This window comes from Chelon labrosus (genome assembly GCF_963514085.1).
Source record: "Chelon labrosus genome assembly, chromosome: 1".
Taxonomy (NCBI): domain Eukaryota; kingdom Metazoa; phylum Chordata; class Actinopteri; order Mugiliformes; family Mugilidae; genus Chelon; species Chelon labrosus.
The window spans coordinates 38,750,968-38,770,870 of record NC_140337.1 but is presented as its reverse complement, the minus strand read 5'-3'; the positions used below and the strand labels follow the sequence as shown (position 1 = coordinate 38,770,870).

The following is a 19,903-nucleotide window of genomic DNA, read 5'->3' as shown; positions in this document are numbered from 1 at the left end:
CATGACATTCGTAAATATGCAATTCGTAACTGTTGAAAAATGAGGTACATCAGCTGATAAGAGTACTAAAATATTGTGCCTCTACCTACCTGTTTTATTTCGTATTTAAAACTTGTAGAGCTGCAAAAGTATTTTTTAAAGATGAAAAAAGTAATATGCATTTTTTTCTGATTTTGGTTTGGTAAGGTCAAAGGTCAATAAACCATTTTGTTTCTGCAAAATAAAGTTGTTTCAAAGATCATTATGGTGTATAACTTTTAACTTACACTTTACTTACAGCCAGCAAAATACTGCTCCTAAGTGATTACAAATGTGTTATAATGTCATACACTTGCTAATAACTTTATACAGTGTTGTCACTCTTAAAGTCATCCTATAACATATTATTGATATTTATAAGGCATTGCGCCCTTTCTGTAACTGAGCATTTAGTATCTGTTCTATGTTGAGCAGTTCTATGTGTGTCTTTACTACTGGCTAGAGTAAGGAAGGTTATAATGTGTTATATGACCCAGGACTTCAGATTCTTCATTTAAACACTGTCGTCACTTTAGTATGCAGGTATAAAACATTATAAGTGCTTCATTTATAATACATTATGTCCACACTTGTAATACTTTATAAACCTTGGTATAAGTTCTTATACATGATTATACACCATTATAATGACATGTATGAAGCATTATAAATGCATTATAACGTCTTATGCATGTGCTCATAACGCGTTATAAACTAGACCTTCATAGAGAGGGAAATTCAGTGTCCAGTAGCTTCATCACATAGTCACACCAGAGTCCAGCTGGTCCCTCACAGGGAGGCGTTGTAGAGTCTTATGTCCTGAGGGACAAACATCCTCATCAACCTGTCCATGGAGCAGGACAGAGACGGCAGCCTGTCACTGAATGAGCTTCTCTGTCTGACTATGGTGTCCTGTAGAGGGTGGTGGACATTGTTCATGATGGACCAGAGTTTGTTCAAGGTCCTTTCATCTACCACTGATGTCAGGGACTCCAGCTCTGTCCCTACCACAGAGTCCTCCTTCTGGATCAGCTTGTCCAGCCATGAGGTGTCCTTCTTCTTAGCACTGCCTCACCAGGACACCACAGTGTAGAAGCTAGAACTGATTAAGACTGAAATGAAAAGGTCATGTAGTGATCCAAGGTAAGAAAGAACCTGAAGAGGAGCATAGATGTAGAAAACCATCAGGTCAAAGCCAGACTCTGAATATATAGAAGAGTCAATGTCCTCAGTTCCTCTGAAGTCACATGATTTAGTAGAAAGGCTGCAGCACAACACGCATGCGCACTCTCCTCTGAAGACTAGTCTGAAGACTTCTTCCTGGATAGAGACGAAGCTTTCTATGTGATGTGGTAGACGACAAGTGGGACATGTTGCTGTCGTGGTTGTTGCAGTGGTTTATTGAGCTCTCTATCAGTGACACAGAGCATCTTTTTACATTCTTTTTGTAGTGACACATTTCTTTATGGTTATCATCCGTACCTCCATTGCTTTGACTCTCCGTCACTCCACTTCCATCGCTCCACCTCCGTCGCTCTACCTTCCGGGTTGATTTAGCGCTAGCGGCTGAAAGACAGACAAGTTGTCAGCTTCAGAGACTTTGAGCTTTATTTCAGATTTATTTCAGTTTTATTTCAGGTTTATTTCGATTTTTCAGGTTTATTTCAGTTTTATTTTAGTTTTATTTCAGGTTTATTTCGATTTTTCAGGTTTATTTCAGTTTTATTTTAGTTTTATTTCAGGTTTATTTCGATTTTTCAGGTTTATTTCAGTTTTATTTCAGTTTTATTTCAGTTTTATTTCAGGTTTACTTCAACCTTCCACTGAATGTGATCTAGTCAGGTTGATAGATTGAAGTCAGGTAATCAGAGGAGGAAGAAGAAGACAAGATGGCTGCTGGAACATCTGCGTCTCTCTGCATGACTTTACTGAGCGTCGTCCTGTCTGTCTCTGCTGGTGAGTTGAAACCAAAGCGTCTTTAGCTCTGACATGTTCAGGAGACAATGTAGAGAGTGTTGGGAGTAACGTGTTATAAAACTAATGTAATTACTTTAATGTATTGCTTTTTGCTGTAACGCGGTAATGTAAGGCATTCCAAAAAAAAATTTTAACCCGATATTAAGTGGTGTTTTGTTTTTATACTATCGCCAATAACACCGTGAGATCAGCAGAGGAGAAAAATTCTGCGCAAATTGTAAAACATTTCTTCCTGTGTTACGTTACTGGAAAAAGATGGCTACGGCTGAAGCAGGCTCGATGTCGGATTGTACATTTTCGAGATGGACATACTCTCATCATTTTCAGTTTGTTAGAGACAAAGATATGAGGAGCATAGTAGTTAAGTGCACTTTATCTGCGAAACCAAAAGAACTGTCTATGTTGCCACGCTACATTAAGTTAGTGAAAAGAAAGAAAACTGAGGATGAAAACGGAGACAAAGCAGTTAAAGGTCTGTTTTAACTAAATTCTGGCTGTGATTGTTCCTTGTATTGCATTACGAGCCATCACTGCGCCCATAGACGTGGCCTGTTTGTAGGATTCTCAAGAGACTAATACTGTCTATCTACAGAGGACATTTACAGCTTTTGCAACGATAACAAATGTAAAGAGGTGGGGCTTTGGTACCTTTCTCTTTCTCGTTAAGGAAAATGTCGTCCATCAGTTATATGAAATCTTAAAAATATATATTTTTTTCTTCAGCATTCTAATTACCTTACAAAGATTGGGGAATTAAAAAAATTGTGATTGGATAATATTTTTTTTTTTCCTGGTAGTCAGGAGGTTAGCTTGCTGGGGGTTGCTTTTTTGACATTTATTGACCTTAAGTTAGTTTTGCACTTATTGTTCCTACCTCATCTTCTCATTTCAATGCAATTTCTTTTTTTATTATTATTCGTATTATTATTTTTTAAACTGCACCTATTACATTCTTCTGTTGTTAGCCTTAAGCCTAGGAGCATAATAAGATACATTTAGAATAAGTATATATATAATTACAGTTATTTTGGTGAAAGTAACTCAAAAGTAATGCAGTAGTAGTGCAAAAACTTTCTTTTCTCTGGCACAGAGCTCTTGCCCTCTAATTTCCTATCTACTACTAGTCATGCTATTCTGTGCTATTACTATGTAGAATGTTTACTGCTGTGTTTATCTTGCTGTTCTCTTCTCTCTTTCTTCTGTCTGTACCCGGCTGGCCTTAGGCAGATGGGTCCCTCCATATGAGCTGGGTTCTGCTCGAGGTTTCTTCCTGTTAAAGGGAGTTTTTCCTGCCACCGTTGCCTTCAGGCTTGCTCTGGGGGTTTCAGGCCGGGTTTTTGTAAAGCGTCTTGAGACGATTTGTATTGTTATTGACGCTATATAAATAAAATTGAATTGAACTGAATTGAATAGTGTAATGCCTTACAATTCAGAGTAATATTAGTAATATTATAATGTAACAAATTACTTTGAAATGACAGTAACAAGTAATACATAATGTATTATGTTTTTGAAGTAACTTACCCAACACTGAACGTAGAGTCTGACTGGATCTAGAAGATCTGATCAACCACATGTTCTACAGCAGCTCCAACATTAGTAGTCATCATTTTACTACATCAGCTTCCTCTCTGTTATTTCCTCTAAAGCTCTTTAGTTTATCCTTCGTCTTGTCTTCCTGTTTACTGCTCACCGTCTGTTCTCACTGGTCAGTTTGATACTCTCAGTTTTATTAGTTTTATTTATTAATGTGTAAAATGATTCCATCATTCTGTGTTATATATTTTTAGACAACTTGAAAATCAACCTCATCTACATGAAATGATGAGTTATTAGGGAGAACCACTGACTGGTACATGTCAGACATTACTCAGGACCCTCAGGTCTAAACTGACTGATGTCATTGTTCATAAAGGAGAGAACAAACAAGTAGAACTAGAAACACTCCTTCTTTGACCTTTGACCTTGTCAGTCTGATGATGGAGGTCAGAGGACAGAGCAGCTCCATGTGTTTGCTGCATCATCAATCCTTGTTGGATCTTCTTCCATCAACTTATTGTTTTACTTGAATCTACCAGCTCATGATTTCTCTTGGTTCTATTCATTTAGTTTGTTCATTTGTTCATCCTCCTCTCAGCAAACATTCTGAAGCCTTCTCTACTGAACTGATTTATTGAAAGTGGTTTATTCAAAAGTCTGATTAACTGAATCACCATCAAACATTCTGCTCTGTCTTGTTTCCTTCAGGACAAACAACCATCACAGCTAAACCTGGACATACTGTCTCTCTACCATGTAAAGCTCTGAACAATGATCCTGTCATAGCTGTAGAGTGGATCAGAACTGACCTGAAGGAAGATGAATATGTTCTTTTATATCGTGATGATCAGTCTGATCCAGCACGCCAGCATCCATCTTATAAGAACCGAGTGGATCTACAGGACAGACAGATGAAGGATGGAGACGTGTCTCTGATTCTGAATAATGTAACGATAGAGGACAGAGGAACATATGAGTGTCGTGTTGTTCAGAGAAAATTAAACCGCAGGAAGAGAGCTTACTTTGACAATGACCCCAACAGCATCATCTACCTGGATGTTGTTCCAGGTGAGTGAAGACGTTACTTGTTTAGTTCTTTGTTACTGCCTTATCTTAATCAGACAAACTGGATTTATAAGATGTCTCCTATACTTCAGATGTTTTATTTTATCCCAGATGTGACAACATTTTGTGACAAAGACCTTCACAGTAAACTCTGCATTTGGGATGTCTGTTGTTTTGATACTGACTGCTGCATGTTGACCTTTAACCTCTCTGCTCTGTCTTGTTTCCTTCAGGACAGACAAACATCACAACTGATCCTGGACAGACTGTCTCTCTACCATGTAAAGCTCTGAACTACGAATCTGTCACAGCTGTAGAGTGGAGCAGAACTGACCTGAAGGAAGAAGAATATGTTCTTTTATATAAAGATAATCAGTCAGATCCAACACACCAGCATCCATCTTATGAGAACCGAGTGGATCTACAGGACAGACAGATGAAGGATGGAGACGTGTCTCTGATTCTGGAGAATGTGACGATAGAGGACAGAGGAACATATGAGTGTCGTGTTGAAACTAAAACAAACCGCTGGAAGAGAGCTTACTTGGACAATGACCCCATCAGCATCATCAGACTGGAAGTATTTCCAGCAGGTTAGTGAGTAGAGTTGAGTTTGTGTCTTTGTCTCTGATCAGAGTTGAAGCTGCTTCCTGGTTGTTGATGTGAGAGAGAAAGATCTCAGATCAGATGTTTGACTTTTAGAAAGATGTTGTTGATGAGACTTTCTAGAAAACAGCTGGTCTGAGTGATGTGATCAGAGTGCAGTAGATAATGTCTGACAGCAGTTTGTTCTTCACTCATCAGCTACCTCACACCTCACACCTGATTCTGTTGCTTCTGTCTGCAGGTCACACAGATGGACACAAGGAGGACGGAGGAGACAAGGATGGAGGAGACAAGGATGGATCTGTTGGTCTGATAGTTGGTCTGATAGTTGCTGGTGTTGTTGTTGGTGTTGTTGGTTTTCTGATCTACAGAATACGTAGACATCGATACCGTCCTCCTCCTGAACAATCAGCTGATCCTCAGCAGCTTTAAGTGTCTCAGATCAGTTTCCAGCTGAACTCTCAGTGTCCTGCTGCTGCCTCTTGAGGACAGACAGGAGTTAACAATGCTGGACATCCCGCGGACATGAGCAACCCACTGTAGCAGCTGACCTCCAACACTCAGCAAACAGCAGGACTGTATCCACAGAGGAAGGACTCAGTGGAAGCTCAAGTCATAGAAACAATCAATCTTCACTAAGAAATCTTTCATTCCTTTTTAACAGTAATCCAGAATTCTCCAAACATCTCGTTTCAAACTTCTTTGAAGCTCCTCCTCCATCTTGTTGTCTCTTGTTACAGGAACAGATTTCCTGTGTGTCTTAGTTGACATGCTGGATGTCTGTCTGTCAGCTTCTTTAGATTGATCTCTGTTGCTTGTGTTCTTGTGTGGACAGTAAAACACTGACGCTACCGTAGGCCACAGAGAAGGATTAAGAATACCAACTAGAAATGTGATTGGTTAAAGGAACAGCATCATTACAATGTGTTTCAGTTTTAATTGTGAAGGCCCAGCAACGTGATGATGAAATATGATTGGATAAAAGCTCTAATGTTAAGCTACACTGCAGCTGAGAGACAGACAAGACATGACATGAAAAGAATAAACTGTTGGAATAATTTAATAAGATTAATGAGAGAATATTAAAATGTAAGTCAGTGATTTTGATAAAGTTTAGTCCAGAAGAGAAGGATTTACTGGACCTGATGAACCACCACTGGGTGAGAAAGACCGTGAACAAAGTGAAGGGCACAGTGCTGACTTCTCTGGTTGTTGGTTCAGACTTCAGTACAGACTGATAAACTCTACAGATAATGCAGTCATCTTCCATAGTGAGTTCAAACCTGTGCTTCACATGTGGCTGTAGCACCTCCTCTGGCACATACTTTGGCCAACCTGACAAAACCTACTGTTTCACTTTGCCAGTATGGGATCTCTCAGTGTTTCATGTGCTATGTCTTTTGCAGTGATGGGCAGACTGTCTAAATAAGACACTCTGAACACTGGGTTTGGTTTTGGAAACCTGTCATCTGGTATTAGGAGTCTGGATAACGTATAAGCATTTCCGTGCTAGCTGCTGCTAAGGGAGGTACCCCTGTTTTTGGACCTAAAATCTTCTTTTTTGGTTTGTGGTCTGTTATTAGAATAAACTTACAACCAAACAAATACTCATGATATACTCCAATACTCCAAAAACCAAGCCTAATGCTTCTTTTTCTATTTGAGAGTAGTTTTTCTCATGTGCAGTACTCCTACTGGAGAAGCACCACATGCTTATATGAGTGGTAGATCTGGGTTGTAATGTACAAGAACTCTATTAGAGAGAAGTTGTTTTTCTTCTTTCTTGTTTCTTGTCTCGTTGTGAACTGGCGGTATAGCAGTACATCTCTCAGTGTCTAGCACTTTTTAACATTCTTTCCTTTCATACACCACGACTGAGCGTCATCCTGTCTGTCTCTACTGGTGAGTTCAAACCAGACCGTCTTTAGCTCTGAAAGTAGATTTCCATATTCTATATCCTGAGGAGGAAGTGGTCTCCCATCCTGTGGTATTTACATGCCTGTTGAACACAAAGTAAGACACACTAACCTGTAGCTCTGCAGGAAAAACACCAAGACCTCTGACTCTACAACAGTGAAGCTTCAAGTAAAGTGTAATGAGGCTTCACCCCCAGCTAAACTCACTGTCTCCTAGAACATGTGCTTGACCACATTGTCTTGATCCAGATATTCTAGATTCCTGATCAGTTTTAACTACAACAGCAGACATTAAACTGCAGCCAGCCTCATGTCTTCTACCGACACATACACATCAATGTGAACACAACTCTACGTTGTCTTCTTCTTATTGTCTTCTGTGCAGAAAGCCACCAAGCTCATTATCACAACCAGTGATGAAGTTAGCTATGTAAGCATAGTAAGATGGTTGTTTAGCAAGCTAGCATCATTATCCCATGTCTGCTTAAGGTGGTGTACAGTTGGAGCAAATGTATGGGGCCATACATGTCTGTGTGTTTGATTATGAGAATAGTTTCTAATACTAAGGAAAGTTTAGCCTTTCTAATATTTATTGTGGCTTAACCTTTGAATCTGTGAGTGACAGTGAACAGAATGTATTAAAGGAAATCTAAATGACAAGTCTGGAAGACAGCCTGACGTTCTCATGAGGGAACACATCACCTGAGTTGAATTGGTTTCCAACTAATACATAAGTATTTGTTTTCTGTGTCATAATGAAATACACCAGGTTATTAAATGACAGTGGTTTTCTACATATTCAGAGGAGGGATTATGAATATGTTGGTTGAAGGATGCTGAGGCATGAGCTGCCAGGCAGGAGGTCCAGAGGAAGACCAAAGAAGAGGTTCATGGATGTAGGGACAAAGGACATGAACGTGGCTGGTGTGAGAGAAGAGGATAGGGTGGAAGCAGATGATTAGCTGTGGTGAACGCCCCGAAAGGAAAAGAAGACGAGATTAATTTTGAAAAGGTTCCAAATTGTCCTGGTCACAGACTTAAACCTGTTTTAAACCCAACTGAATCATTGTGAATATGTTGAATGAGTTCAGCATCTTAAGTATTCAGATGCTGAACATCAACTCCACCACATGTATTGATCAATTCATTGTTACCTCCTCCTTACATACAAGGCCCTGAAAGGCCTAGACCCATATAGCTTTTTGATCAAGCTTATAGTTAGGGCTGGACTAAACCATCCCTTAGTTATGCTGCTATAGGCCTAGGCTGCTGGGGGACGATGCACCAAACACATGTCCTCCTTCTTTCTTATCTCTCCTCTCTCGCATCCTCCACTTTCTTTTCTCTGGCACAGAGCTCTTGCCCTCTAATTTCCTATATACTACTAGTCATACAATTCTGAGCTATTACTATGTAGAATGTTTACTGCTGTGTGTGTCCCCCCCTTCCCCCCCTCCCCCCCTCTTCTTGTTAGTATCTCTGGCCTGGAGTGGTGTGTTTCCTGTGGAGCTCTATACTACATCTGTTGTCGTGGTCTCATCAGCCTGCCCAGTCTTCATGGAATCCTGCAGTTATCCACTCCTACCTGAATGAACAATTCTCCAACCTGCCTATGATTCCTCTTACATTTTCAAACTGTCATGTAACATCATCAGTTTGTATCATAAGATTCCACATGTACACTTTAGTCAGATATGTGTATCTATGACAGATGTATGTTTATCTTGCTGTTCTCTTCTCTCTTTCTTCTGTCCGTACCCGGCTGGCCTTAGGCAGATGGGTCCCTCCATATGAGCTGGGTTCTGCTCGAGGTTTCTTCCTGTTAAAAGGGAGTTTTTCCTGCCACCGTTGCCTTCAGGCTTGCTCTGGGGGTTTCAGGCCGGGTTTTTGTAAAGCGTCTTGAGACGATTTGTATTGTTATTGACGCTATATAAATAAAATTGAATTGAATTGGATGTAGTATGTTAAGCACACAGGCTTCTTTCCAAAATGAATTCCTAGTTCACTGCCTCAGTGTTGTAATTTATTACATAATAAACATATACTGGAGGTGTTTTAATGTCTTTAAATCATTGACAACCAAATTCAAAGATGAGATCAATTCCTGACAAGATGTGTTTCCTCAGAAATGATAAAAAGGTCACAATAAAACAGCTGATTCATCCACCAGGTGGCAGCAGAACACGAGATAAGTCTGAAGTTACAGAGAACTTGTGGAGAATGAAGCCAAGGCAGCCATCAGCTGATAGTTTATGTGGATCTGTAACTTTCAGAGAGATGTCAAACCTGTAAAATCAAACCTGACAGTGAGCAAAGATCAACAGGATGTCTCACTCTGTCAGCCTCAACAAAACCACACATGTACAAACACTTTCTATCTGATGACACAGTTCTTTATTTACTCTGCAGTGACTCCAGCTCAATAAGGGGGTACAGAAGATGAATGAATGAATGAATGAATGACTGAATGACTCCAGCTCAGCTACAAAGAAGACAGAAAGGAAGAAGAAGTCAAGATAACACCATCAGAGACTCAGGAGAGATGCTCAGTGGTGGCTGCCACAACGTCATCAAAGTGGTCTCTCTGCTCCACCTGGGTGGGTGGTGTTGTTGCCATGGAGACGAGGAGGTCATGTCCTGATAAATGAGGTCATCAAACATTTTTAAAGGAGGAAAGTATGATGAATAATCAACTGATCAGATGAGTGATTCAGAGTGTTACCTGTTGATCTGTGTCGATATAAAGACACCATGAGGAGAGTGGAGATGAAGTATGGACAGAACACCACCAGGTGGCAGACCAGTCTGAGGACAAGGTGGAGGGAGGATGAAGGAGGGGGCCCAGAGGTCGGGTGGATGAGGCCTGTAGGTTTACACCTGGTCAGGTGAAGATGTGGATGAAATAAGAGATGAAATCAAAGTGAAGCTCCTCACCTGTGACAGTGATCCAGCTGGATGGAGACTCTCCATGACTACTGATGTTACACTTGTAGAGGCCTTCATCAGACCTGGTAACATGGTGGATGGTCATGTGACCTGTAGACTCAGTCCTGATCAAGGAGCCATCTTTATAGAAAGCAGCTGAGAGGTTGGAGGGAGTGGTCTCTGTTTTACAGAGCAGAGTGACGTCATCTCCCTCCATCACAGGGAGGACAGGACTCTGCAGGATCACTGGTCCACCTCAACACAGAGACAAACTATAGCATTTCATCCATTTCCACACAGCTTCATCAATAGTAACTCCACAGTCTGAGCTTACCAGAGACAGTGAGGTTGATGCTGTTACTGGTTGCTCCCTCTCTGGACTCACACCAGTAAACTCCACTGTCCCATGGGAGAGTCAGACTGATGGTACAGGAAGAACCAAATGGTTTCCCCCACCCAGCTCCACACTGATTCCTCTGTCCTGTGGTGGTGTTTCTCCTCAGAGTCCATCCAGCAGAGCTGTCGTCCTCCTCACAGCTCAGAGACACAGAGTCTCCTTTAAAGACCTGAGAGCTGCTGGGACTCACAGTCAGACGAGCTGGGAGGAAGAGGGAAGGATATTTTTACAACCTGGACCTCATTTCTAGCATTCTAGCAACTTTGGTGTTATTTGGAGTCGTTCAGACGATATTTAAATCAACGTACAGTGGGGAAAATAAGTATTTGATACACCGCCTATTTTGCAAGTTTCTCCCCTTATAAAGAATTGAGAGGTCTGTAATTTTCATCATAGGTTCACTTCAACTGTGAGAGACAGAATATAAAAAGAAAAATCCAGAAAATCACATTGTATGATTTTTAAATAATTATGTAAATGACGGCAAGACTCCTTGAAGTTGGTAATCAATACAATTCTTAACCGCGGCATCTGCGGTGTTCGGTTGTTCCTGTAGGCTCCTGGCTGGCGTTACCGTGTGGCAGTTTTTCCTTGAGTTTGGCTCGCGTGAGTCAGACGTGAGTTATATATGGTCTGCTTATTAACGATGGTCTGATAAATTGTTTAGCCATGTTAAGTTTTTTTTGGGGGGGGGGGATTGCTAGGAAGCAGACGTATCCGTGATGGCAGTATTGCTGGTACCCTTATAAGTTAGCTCCCTTGGTGTGGAAAGAGGTATGGGGCACTTGATTCTCTTATGTTTAATTGAATTTTTTTTTTTCACCCCATTTAAATTTAAATATATGTAAATGAATAAATGTATTTTAAATCGATTGGTTCAAGCATGGGGATTATACAGAAAATGTTTTATTGATGTTTAATGGCAGTTCGCTCATATTTGTTTGTTTGACTAATTTTCTTTTTTTTTTGTATTAATTACTTACAGTTTTCACGGTGTACGGAAATTAAGACATTTAAGCACCAGTACGGGATTCTCCGCTTTTCATTAATTCCAAGGGACAGCTACAAATTAATTTGCATGAAATAAGTATTTGATACACTAGAAAAACAGAACTTAATATTTAGTACAGATCCAATTACAGAGATCATACATTTCCTGTAGTTCTTGACCAGGTTTGCACACACTGCAGCAGGGGTTATGGACCACTCCTCCATACAGATCTCCTCCACATCTTTCAGGTTTCGAGGCTGTAGCTGGGCAACACAGAGTTTCAGCTCCCTATTCAGCTCCCTATTGGGTCTAAGTCTAGAGACTGACTAGGCCACTCCAGGATCTTTAAATGCTTCTTACGGAGCCACTCCTTAGTTGCCATGGCTGTGTGTTTCAGGTCATTGTCATGCTGGAAGACCCAGCCACGACCCATCTTCAATGCTCTTACTGAGGGAAGGAGGTTGATGCCCAAAATCTCACCATACACGTCCCCATCCATCCTCTCCTCCATACGGTGCACTCGTCCTGGTCCTTTTGCAGAAAACTACCCCCAAAGCATTATGTTTCCACCCCCATGCTTCACAGTTGGGATGGTGTTCTTGGGATTGTACTCATCCTTCTTTTTCCTCCAAACACGGCGAGTGGAGTTTATACCAAAAAGTTAACTTTTGGTCTCATCTGACCACATGACCTTCTCCCATGCCTCCTCTGGATCATCCAGATGGTCACTGGCAAACTTCAGACGGGCCTGGACATGTGCTGGACAAGCAGGGGGACCTTGCATGTGCTGCAGGATTTTAATCCATGGCAGCGTAGTGTGTTACTAATGGTAACCACTGAGACTGTGGTCCCAGCTCTCTTCAGGTCATAGACCAGGTCCTCCTTTGTAGTTCTGGGCTGATCCCTTACCTTTCTCATGATCATTGACACTCGATGAGGCGAGATCTTTCATGGAGCCCCAGTCCGAGGGAGACTGACAGTCATCTTGAGTCCCTTCCATTTTCTAATAATTGCACCAACAGTTGTTGCCTTCTCACCAAGCTGCTGTCCTGTTGTCCTGTAGCCTGTCCCAGCCTTGTGCAGGTCTACCATTTTGTCTCTGGTGTCCTGAGACAGCTCTATGGTCTGGGCCATGGTGGAGAGGTTGGAGTGTGATCGACTGTGTGTGTGGACAGGTGTCTTTTATACAGATAACAAGTTCAAACTGGTGCAATTAATACAGGTAACGAGTGGAGGATAGGAAGGTTTCTTAGGCTGCGTTCAGACTGCCAGCCAAAATCCGATTTTTAGCCCATTCAGATTTGAATCGGATGTAGATTTTGAAGTCTGAACAGTGACAGATCACATGAAATCCGATTTTTGCCAAACGGTTGCAAACCACATCCAAAGGTAGTTTCATATCGCATTCGTATCGGATATGGACAGATGCGTCTCAGTCTGAACAGCTCCCAACACTCAGATGGGTTTTGACTGTCCGTGACGTCACTTACGCCAGTGTTTTTCAACCACTGTGCCGCGGCACTACTGTGCCGTGAGAGATCGTCATTAGAACCATATTATTATTATTAGATATTATTAGAACCATCTCGGCGGGTCAGGGTTTCGGCGCCACGGTGTGGGAGGATCCCCTCAGCGGGACCTCTCCCCGGCGTCGGCCGGCCCCCGCCGGGCGCATTTCCTCCGTGGCGGTGCGCGGCCTGTAAGTGCTCGGGGCGAAGGTGGCTCGACGGCTCCGGCCGCGAGCTTTACAGCGACCCCCCGCATCTCACCTCACCGCTTCCCTGGGGTCGTGGAATCAGTGCTCACTGCGCCCTCTCTCCCTGCGGGGAGGGACGGGTCCCACTCGCTCCCGGCGCGACTGCCGACCGGCTGCGGACTCACTGTCCTCGGTGCGCTCCGACCGCGTCGCGCCGCTCATTTGTTGTTAATGTTCTGTATGCATACCATGTTATGGTAACTGTACGTTTTCAATAAATGAACCTAGTATTTTATAGGTTCAAATATACACAAAATCTTGTTTTTATTCATTCTACTCGTAGTTCGTTTTGCTCAAATAGAAATTAAGGCCTGCCTCTAATTCTGGCCTCCTTCCAATAAAGGCCTGGACCGCGATGTGCTTGAGTCAAATAAAGGCCCGGGCCTGTATTAGAGGAAATACGGTATAAGACTTTTTTCTTTGTGTTTATTTGATTCATATTCAAGACACTTTGACAAGAATGACTTTATATTGTTACTTTAGGCTACAGAGCTTCATTTTGTTTTAACATTTTCGGTTGGTAGTGTGCCTTGTGATTGTTTAAATGAAAAAAATGTACCTTGGCTCAAAAAAGGTTGAAAAACACTGACTTACGCGAATGACGCTTCCGCTCGTTGCTACAGCAACCTATCAGATCGGTGAAGAATGTGGCCCAGTCTGAACAGAACCATATCCGATTTGGACACTTGCTAAAGGCAGTGTGAACAGTCAGCCCTAAAAATCGGATATGAGAAGGAATCAGATTTGAATCAGATTCGTCTGCAGTCTGAATGCAGCCTTAAAGACCAACTAACAGGTCTGTGAGAGCCAGAATCCATTCTGGTTGGTAGGGGATCAAATACTTATTTCATGCAATAAAATACAAATTAATTATTTAAAAATCATACAGTGAGATTTTCTGGATTTTCTTTTTAGATTCTGTCTCTCACAGTTGAAGTGAACCTATGATGAAAATTACAGACCTCTCCATTCTTTATAAGGGGGGAAAATCGGCGGTGATTGTACCAAGCATAGAACTGGAGGCAGTAACCAAGGAGATAATTGTTCCTCCCTGAAAGATAGATTAATATAGCGTCTAATGACAGACACTTAGCATGGAAGGGCATGTTTATTTAAATCTGTAATTCATGGATGTTTTGTAGAAGAGTTATATTGTAGTCTATGGTCTGTTGATTGTCAGTTTCAATTGTAATTTCAGGGGCACTTCTAAAATAATATGGAGCATCCTCTGCCACTGGTCAGGATGAGACACCCACCTCCCCTGCTAGACAAGACCTGCCATCTACCTCAGGTGTGCGATTTAGAATATTTCTTCCATGTTGTATTTGTATATTATTCTTAATATTTTATATTATTGTTTGTTTTATATATCAGATTATATATATTTATGCCACATTTATGTATATAGAGTATATTTATATTATGATATCTTATACTGTTTTGTGCAGAATTGTGTTCATTGTCTTTTGGCAATGTTGGAGGTGGAGATTGTGCACCTTAAAAAGTGTGTTTCCTGTTGTAATTGCAATAGTTGAATAACTGGATTCTCTTCTTCGTGATTTTCAAATGTTCTGTTGAAGGATTTGTGCAACGGAGAAATATAAGTTTCTGTATCACTTCTATTGTTATAATAAAACATGACTGTGCAAAATGTTGTGTCATTTCTTTTTTTTGGGGGGGGGGGGGTAATTCAGTGTAGAACCGCCACTGACGCAAGGCACTGACGCAAGGCAGCCTCTAAATAACACATTATCTGCCACGAAACTTCATTTCACCAATATTTTGTTATGATACATTAGTGCGATTCCCCGTTGAGTTTAGAGTTATCTGTTGTTCTTTGGCCAGCTGTTCCTCTCTCTGCCTCCGCATCCTCCTTTCAACAAGCTCCTCACCCGTATACTTTTGCTCAAAGCGGTAAAGACATCCATCATACACAAAGTCGGACAAAAATATTCAGCCATGTTGCAAAAAACTAGCAGTAGCACATTACACGTGAACAAGCCGACCGTTGCGGGTGCGCACGGTGTTCAGAGATGACATCATCCAGGTCAGAGGTTAGTAGGTCAATCTACAGACCCCAGATTATGATAACAGATAACTCCAGACGCAACGGGAATAGCACTAGCGTATTATTTAGCGTTATTTAGAGCGTTTCGGTGCCCTAGTCACTCCCACTACATGGATATACACGGATGTAATTATCATCCAAATGACTCCAAATAATACCAAAATTATATGGGTGAGTAAATGATCGGATTTTATGACATAAATAAGGACAAGGTTGTGAAAAACAGTATTTCCCCTTTAAAAGATCAAGAAGGAGGCCTTTCAGGTTTTGCAGGATGAGGTACCAGGACCATGTAGGTTTCATGTCCTTGTATCATGAAAGTGAGAGCTGTGTCCATATCTTTAGCACCAAATCAAACACGGCTGAAATGCCACCTGACACTGACAAAATCTCAAATGTAGAATAAAGTTGCCTGTACAACCTCTTGCTTACTCCATGAAGACACCAGAGAGGCCATGTGCAGCATGAAGCTTCTGAATTAAATACACAGCAACTGAGCTACAGCTTCAGTGTACGTTGGTTAATACATCTACAGTCAGTGAGTTTCACGTTGTCATAATAAGTTGACTAACCTTGGTTTGTTGTGCTGCATAGCAGACAGGTGTGAACTGAAGAGAAACATTTTGGTTAGTCTGAGCTTTCTGTTTCCTGTTCACATTCATCACTGAGATCAGTGAAGGACACAATGAGTTAGCAAGTATAACATTGCAACTATAAAAATCCCATCAGGAGGATTTTTTTCATGACTTCTTATAAAGTTCTGAACATTCATTTAGTGGATGTTAATCAAGTCAAAGAACAGAACAAAGAAATCTTTTTTAAAATAAACAGTTTTTAAGGACTGTTGTTTTCTCTACAGTGATGTTCTCACTCAGTAAGAAACAAGATACTGGGCCATGAAATGCTCAAGGTAACGTTCTCATAGACCTTAATGGAACACTAACCCTAACCCTGTAGACACCAGAAACACAGTGTGAAAGCTCAACTACAATCGAATTTCATTATAACAGAACAGCAGCAGACTTGTTCTCATCTCAACTGACACTAAACGTTTCTGTCGAATCCCTCATTGACTCATAAACACAGAGAGTGAACTTACAGAGCAGACACAGTAGAGAAGCTTCCTCCATCCTTCATCTTGGTCATATTATATCAACACTCTGAGCAGGTCACAGTCACATCAAGTAAATCCCTCCTACTTCTTCTCACTGTCAGTGCTGTGGTTTGCTCTCTGCTGGCCGCCATAAGGGGACATTTTTGTTTGTCATACTTAAACAGGTCAATGGGAACACAAAATAGAATATAAATCTATGTAAATATAAATTAATTATTTTCAGACATACAGCGTAACCTTGATGGAAAATAACACTGGTGTGTTTTAGTCCATGAGGACATGATCTGAAACTGCTCATTTGATCACAAAGATCCTGGGCTTTGCCCCCCCCCCCCCCACACACACACCTACTTAATAAACTATTTGCCCCAAAATGTTAAAATGTTTTGTTTCCATAACTTAAATTGCAAGTTGAAAGAAACTAGGAACAAGTTTGATCTTTCTGCAGGTAGCAGTGGTTCAGCTGAGAGGAAATGAGCCGGAGGTGGTTTTGTTGCCCGTCTGAGGGCTTCTCTCTATTTTAGCCACTGAAGAAGGTGAGAAAAGAAAAAAAAAATGAAAATTGCGGACGAGCTGGTTCAGACTTGCTTTAGTTGCTTTTGCCACTGCAAGTCTCCTCATCTACTGTCAAGAATCAAGAATCAAGAATCCTTTACTTTCATTATGTGAGAACATAACGAAATTTTGTGCGGTAGCTCCTGGCTTAAATAGTGCAATATAAAAAGACATGGAATAGGCAAAAATTTTACCTATAATAATAAAATAAGAAGTAAAAAATACAGCTGTACAAATATACACATAGGAATGAATAGTCAGCAGCAAACCTTGTTAACATACAGTGCAAACATTGGAATGATTGTAAAGTGTCCATGGTGGGGGTTGTGCAGGGTCAGGGTGGAGGGTTGAGTGTGTGTGTGTGTGTGTGTGTGTGTGTGTGTGTGTGCAGGATGGGAGGGGGCGTGATTGACTTCACAGCTCTGGGGAAGAAGCTGTCTCTCAGTCTGTTGGTTGTGGTTTTGATGTTTCTGTACCTTTTCTGTGAAGGAAGAGGTACAAACAGTCCATGGCCCGGGTGGGTGGGGTCTGTCGTGATGCGTCTGACCCTCTTCTGGACTCAGGCAGCATACATGGACTCCAGATCTGGTAGACGACAGCCCACTATCCCCTGTGCTGTCCTCACCCGAGCTAAGTCCTTCCTGTTCTGTGCTGTGCAGCTTCCGTACCACACAGTCTCACTGAGACACAGGATGTTCTCAGTGGTGTCTCTGTAGAAGTTAATGAGCAGCTGTGAAGAGAGTCCACTCCGCTTCAACTTCCTGAGAAAGAAGAGCCGTTGTTGAGCCTTCTTCACCAGGTGAAGTGTTCACAGTCCAGGAGAGGTCGGAGGAAATGTGGATGCCCAGGAACTTAATGCTGTCCACACGCTCCACTGCCTCCCCATGTAAGCAGAGAGGAGCGGGTTCAGTCTTTCTGGTCCTCCTGTAGTCCACTATGACCTCCTTGGTCTTGCTGATGTTCAGGATGAGATTATTCCTGGAGCACCACTGAGTCAGAAACAAAGATCTAACAAGGATTAATGAAAACGAAACAATCTCAGAGAAACTGCTGTGCAAACAGAGTACAGAGGGTATTAACAGATATGTGTACAACAATACATGAATATAGATACAGACATGAAGCAGAGTTATTGAGTGACACAGAGTCTAACAGCTTCTGGAATTAATCTGTTCCCTAATAGGCAGTTTATGCCTCTGCGTCAATTTGATGCCGTAGATACAGCAACAGCTCAGACCCTACATAGACCCTAACCCAGTAGTCTCACAGCCTCTGGGAAGAAGCTGTTCCTCAGTCTGGTGGTCCTGCACTTGATGAGAGGGATGTGTGTGCAGGGTGGGTGCTGTCTCTCCTGATGCAGGTGGCCCTTTACCTGCATCTGGAGGTGTAGATGTCCGTGGTGGTGGATAGACTACGTCCAACAGTCTTCTGTGCAGCTTTCACCACCCTCTGCAGAGCTTTCTTCTCTGCTGCCGTGCCACACAGTGATGCCTGAGCACAAGACACTCTCCACCACACACCTGTAGAAGGATGTCAGGACGGAGCAACCTCCTGAGAAGATAGAGGAGTGACTTTTCAAAATGTTGACAAAGCTGCTTAAGAGTGACTTTGCTGATGTGTGAATCATGTGGAAGTTTGTCAATGGTGGGATCTGTCTTTGAGGCTTCGACGCTTCAAATCTTTTTTCGGCACAGTCAGGAAGAACGTTCACGAGGCTTCATCTGCCCCCATCTCTACCTGCAACACTCATGGAGATCAAGCAACCTGGAACAAGGGATGTGTTCTGTTCACAGTGATATGGTTTCTCTCCAGAGTGAATACCTTGATGATGGTGTGTTGATGTTAAAGGTTTCTCATATTGCCCACAGTGATAGAGCAAATTCATCAGAGTTCTCCACCTGCTCTGAGGTCAGACATGATGTTATCAATAATAAGATTCACTGCTGAACAGAGGAGACACAAGACTTTGTAGTTTTTAAAGGTGAATCATCTGCTGTGCTGTGATCCTGATAACCATGAACCATTAAAGGAGACGTAGCAAACTCTTCTCCAGGTCTGTAGTTTTTAGTTGGAGTAAAACCGTATCATTGAGTTTATTGATCTCACACTGATCAAACTGACACAAATGATTTCCACAGACTTTTAGTGACTTCAACTCGTTCTTCTTCTTTGGTTTAATGTCAGCTGAGAGAATTAGCACCACCAAGTGTTGATTCTGAGGAGCTGGTGAGGATCTCAAGGAGAAGGCGAAAAAATCAGGAGAGTGGGTCAATCCGGGAGCACTGAGGTAAGCAGACGATCTGGCGACGAGTGGAGGACTGAACCAGGATTTTACTGGGAAGGTGAGTAGGTGGCTGATGAGGCTCCATTGCTTGCAGGTGTGTTCACAGGTGGCTCCAGCTCCGCCCAGCTCCAGAGAGAGACAGACAGAAGCAATCCAAAAGGAAACATAGATCCTGACAACAACGTAAAAATCATTAATCATTTTTATTTTTGTAGCAGATTGTCACCAAATAAAAAGTCTTAAAGTGACAGTGGAAAAGTTCGTCCACACTGGAAGATCAGCGATGTGTTGATCAGAGACCATGAATGTTGATGAAACTCGTTAAGTGATGTGAGGTGGGCGGTACCAGGTTGAACTAATATCGACCAATGGGAACGACTAATCCAGCTGATTGCAATATGACTCAAACACAGAGTTCCTTAGACGTTGAGCTGAAGGAAACTCTGTTCACCACTTTGGTTCCTACCAACAAATCCACCATGATGATAGAGGCTTGGAGCGTTGGGTGAACCCAGATGGAGAGGTGGTGGCCTTGATGGTACTTTCTTTTCAAATAGAAGAAGAAACACAACAAGCTTTTATATATTAAAGGTGGCATGTTTAATCTGCTCAAACGACCAGAACTCAGATATAATGAAAATAATCACAACCACAACAACACACTCTCACATTTAAACTGAAACACTGGAACA

At 41.8% G+C, this 19,903-nt stretch overlaps 1 protein-coding gene and 1 pseudogene across 2 annotated transcripts in view; one reads left to right on the top strand and one right to left on the bottom strand.

Moving 5' to 3' along the window:
- Nucleotides 1-1,342: 1,342 nt before the first annotated feature.
- Nucleotides 1,343-9,071, top strand: LOC311491564 (coxsackievirus and adenovirus receptor homolog). The gene is made up of 4 exons (XM_084549504.1): nt 1,343-1,974; nt 4,243-4,602; nt 4,833-5,192; nt 5,447-9,071. Exons 1-4 carry the CDS (start codon nt 1,908-1,910, stop codon nt 5,635-5,637), a joined length of 978 nt encoding a protein of 325 aa, XP_084405630.1. The 5' UTR covers nt 1,343-1,907; the 3' UTR covers nt 5,638-9,071.
- Nucleotides 9,072-9,078: 7 nt separating this feature from the next.
- The window catches only part of LOC311491647 (low affinity immunoglobulin gamma Fc region receptor III-like), a 293,642-nt pseudogene continuing 282,817 nt past the window's right edge, over nt 9,079-19,903 (bottom strand). The window contains exon 5 of the transcript in view: nt 9,079-9,998. The product of the transcript in view is annotated as a low affinity immunoglobulin gamma Fc region receptor III-like (transcript). The remainder of the gene's footprint in view (nt 9,999-19,903) is intronic.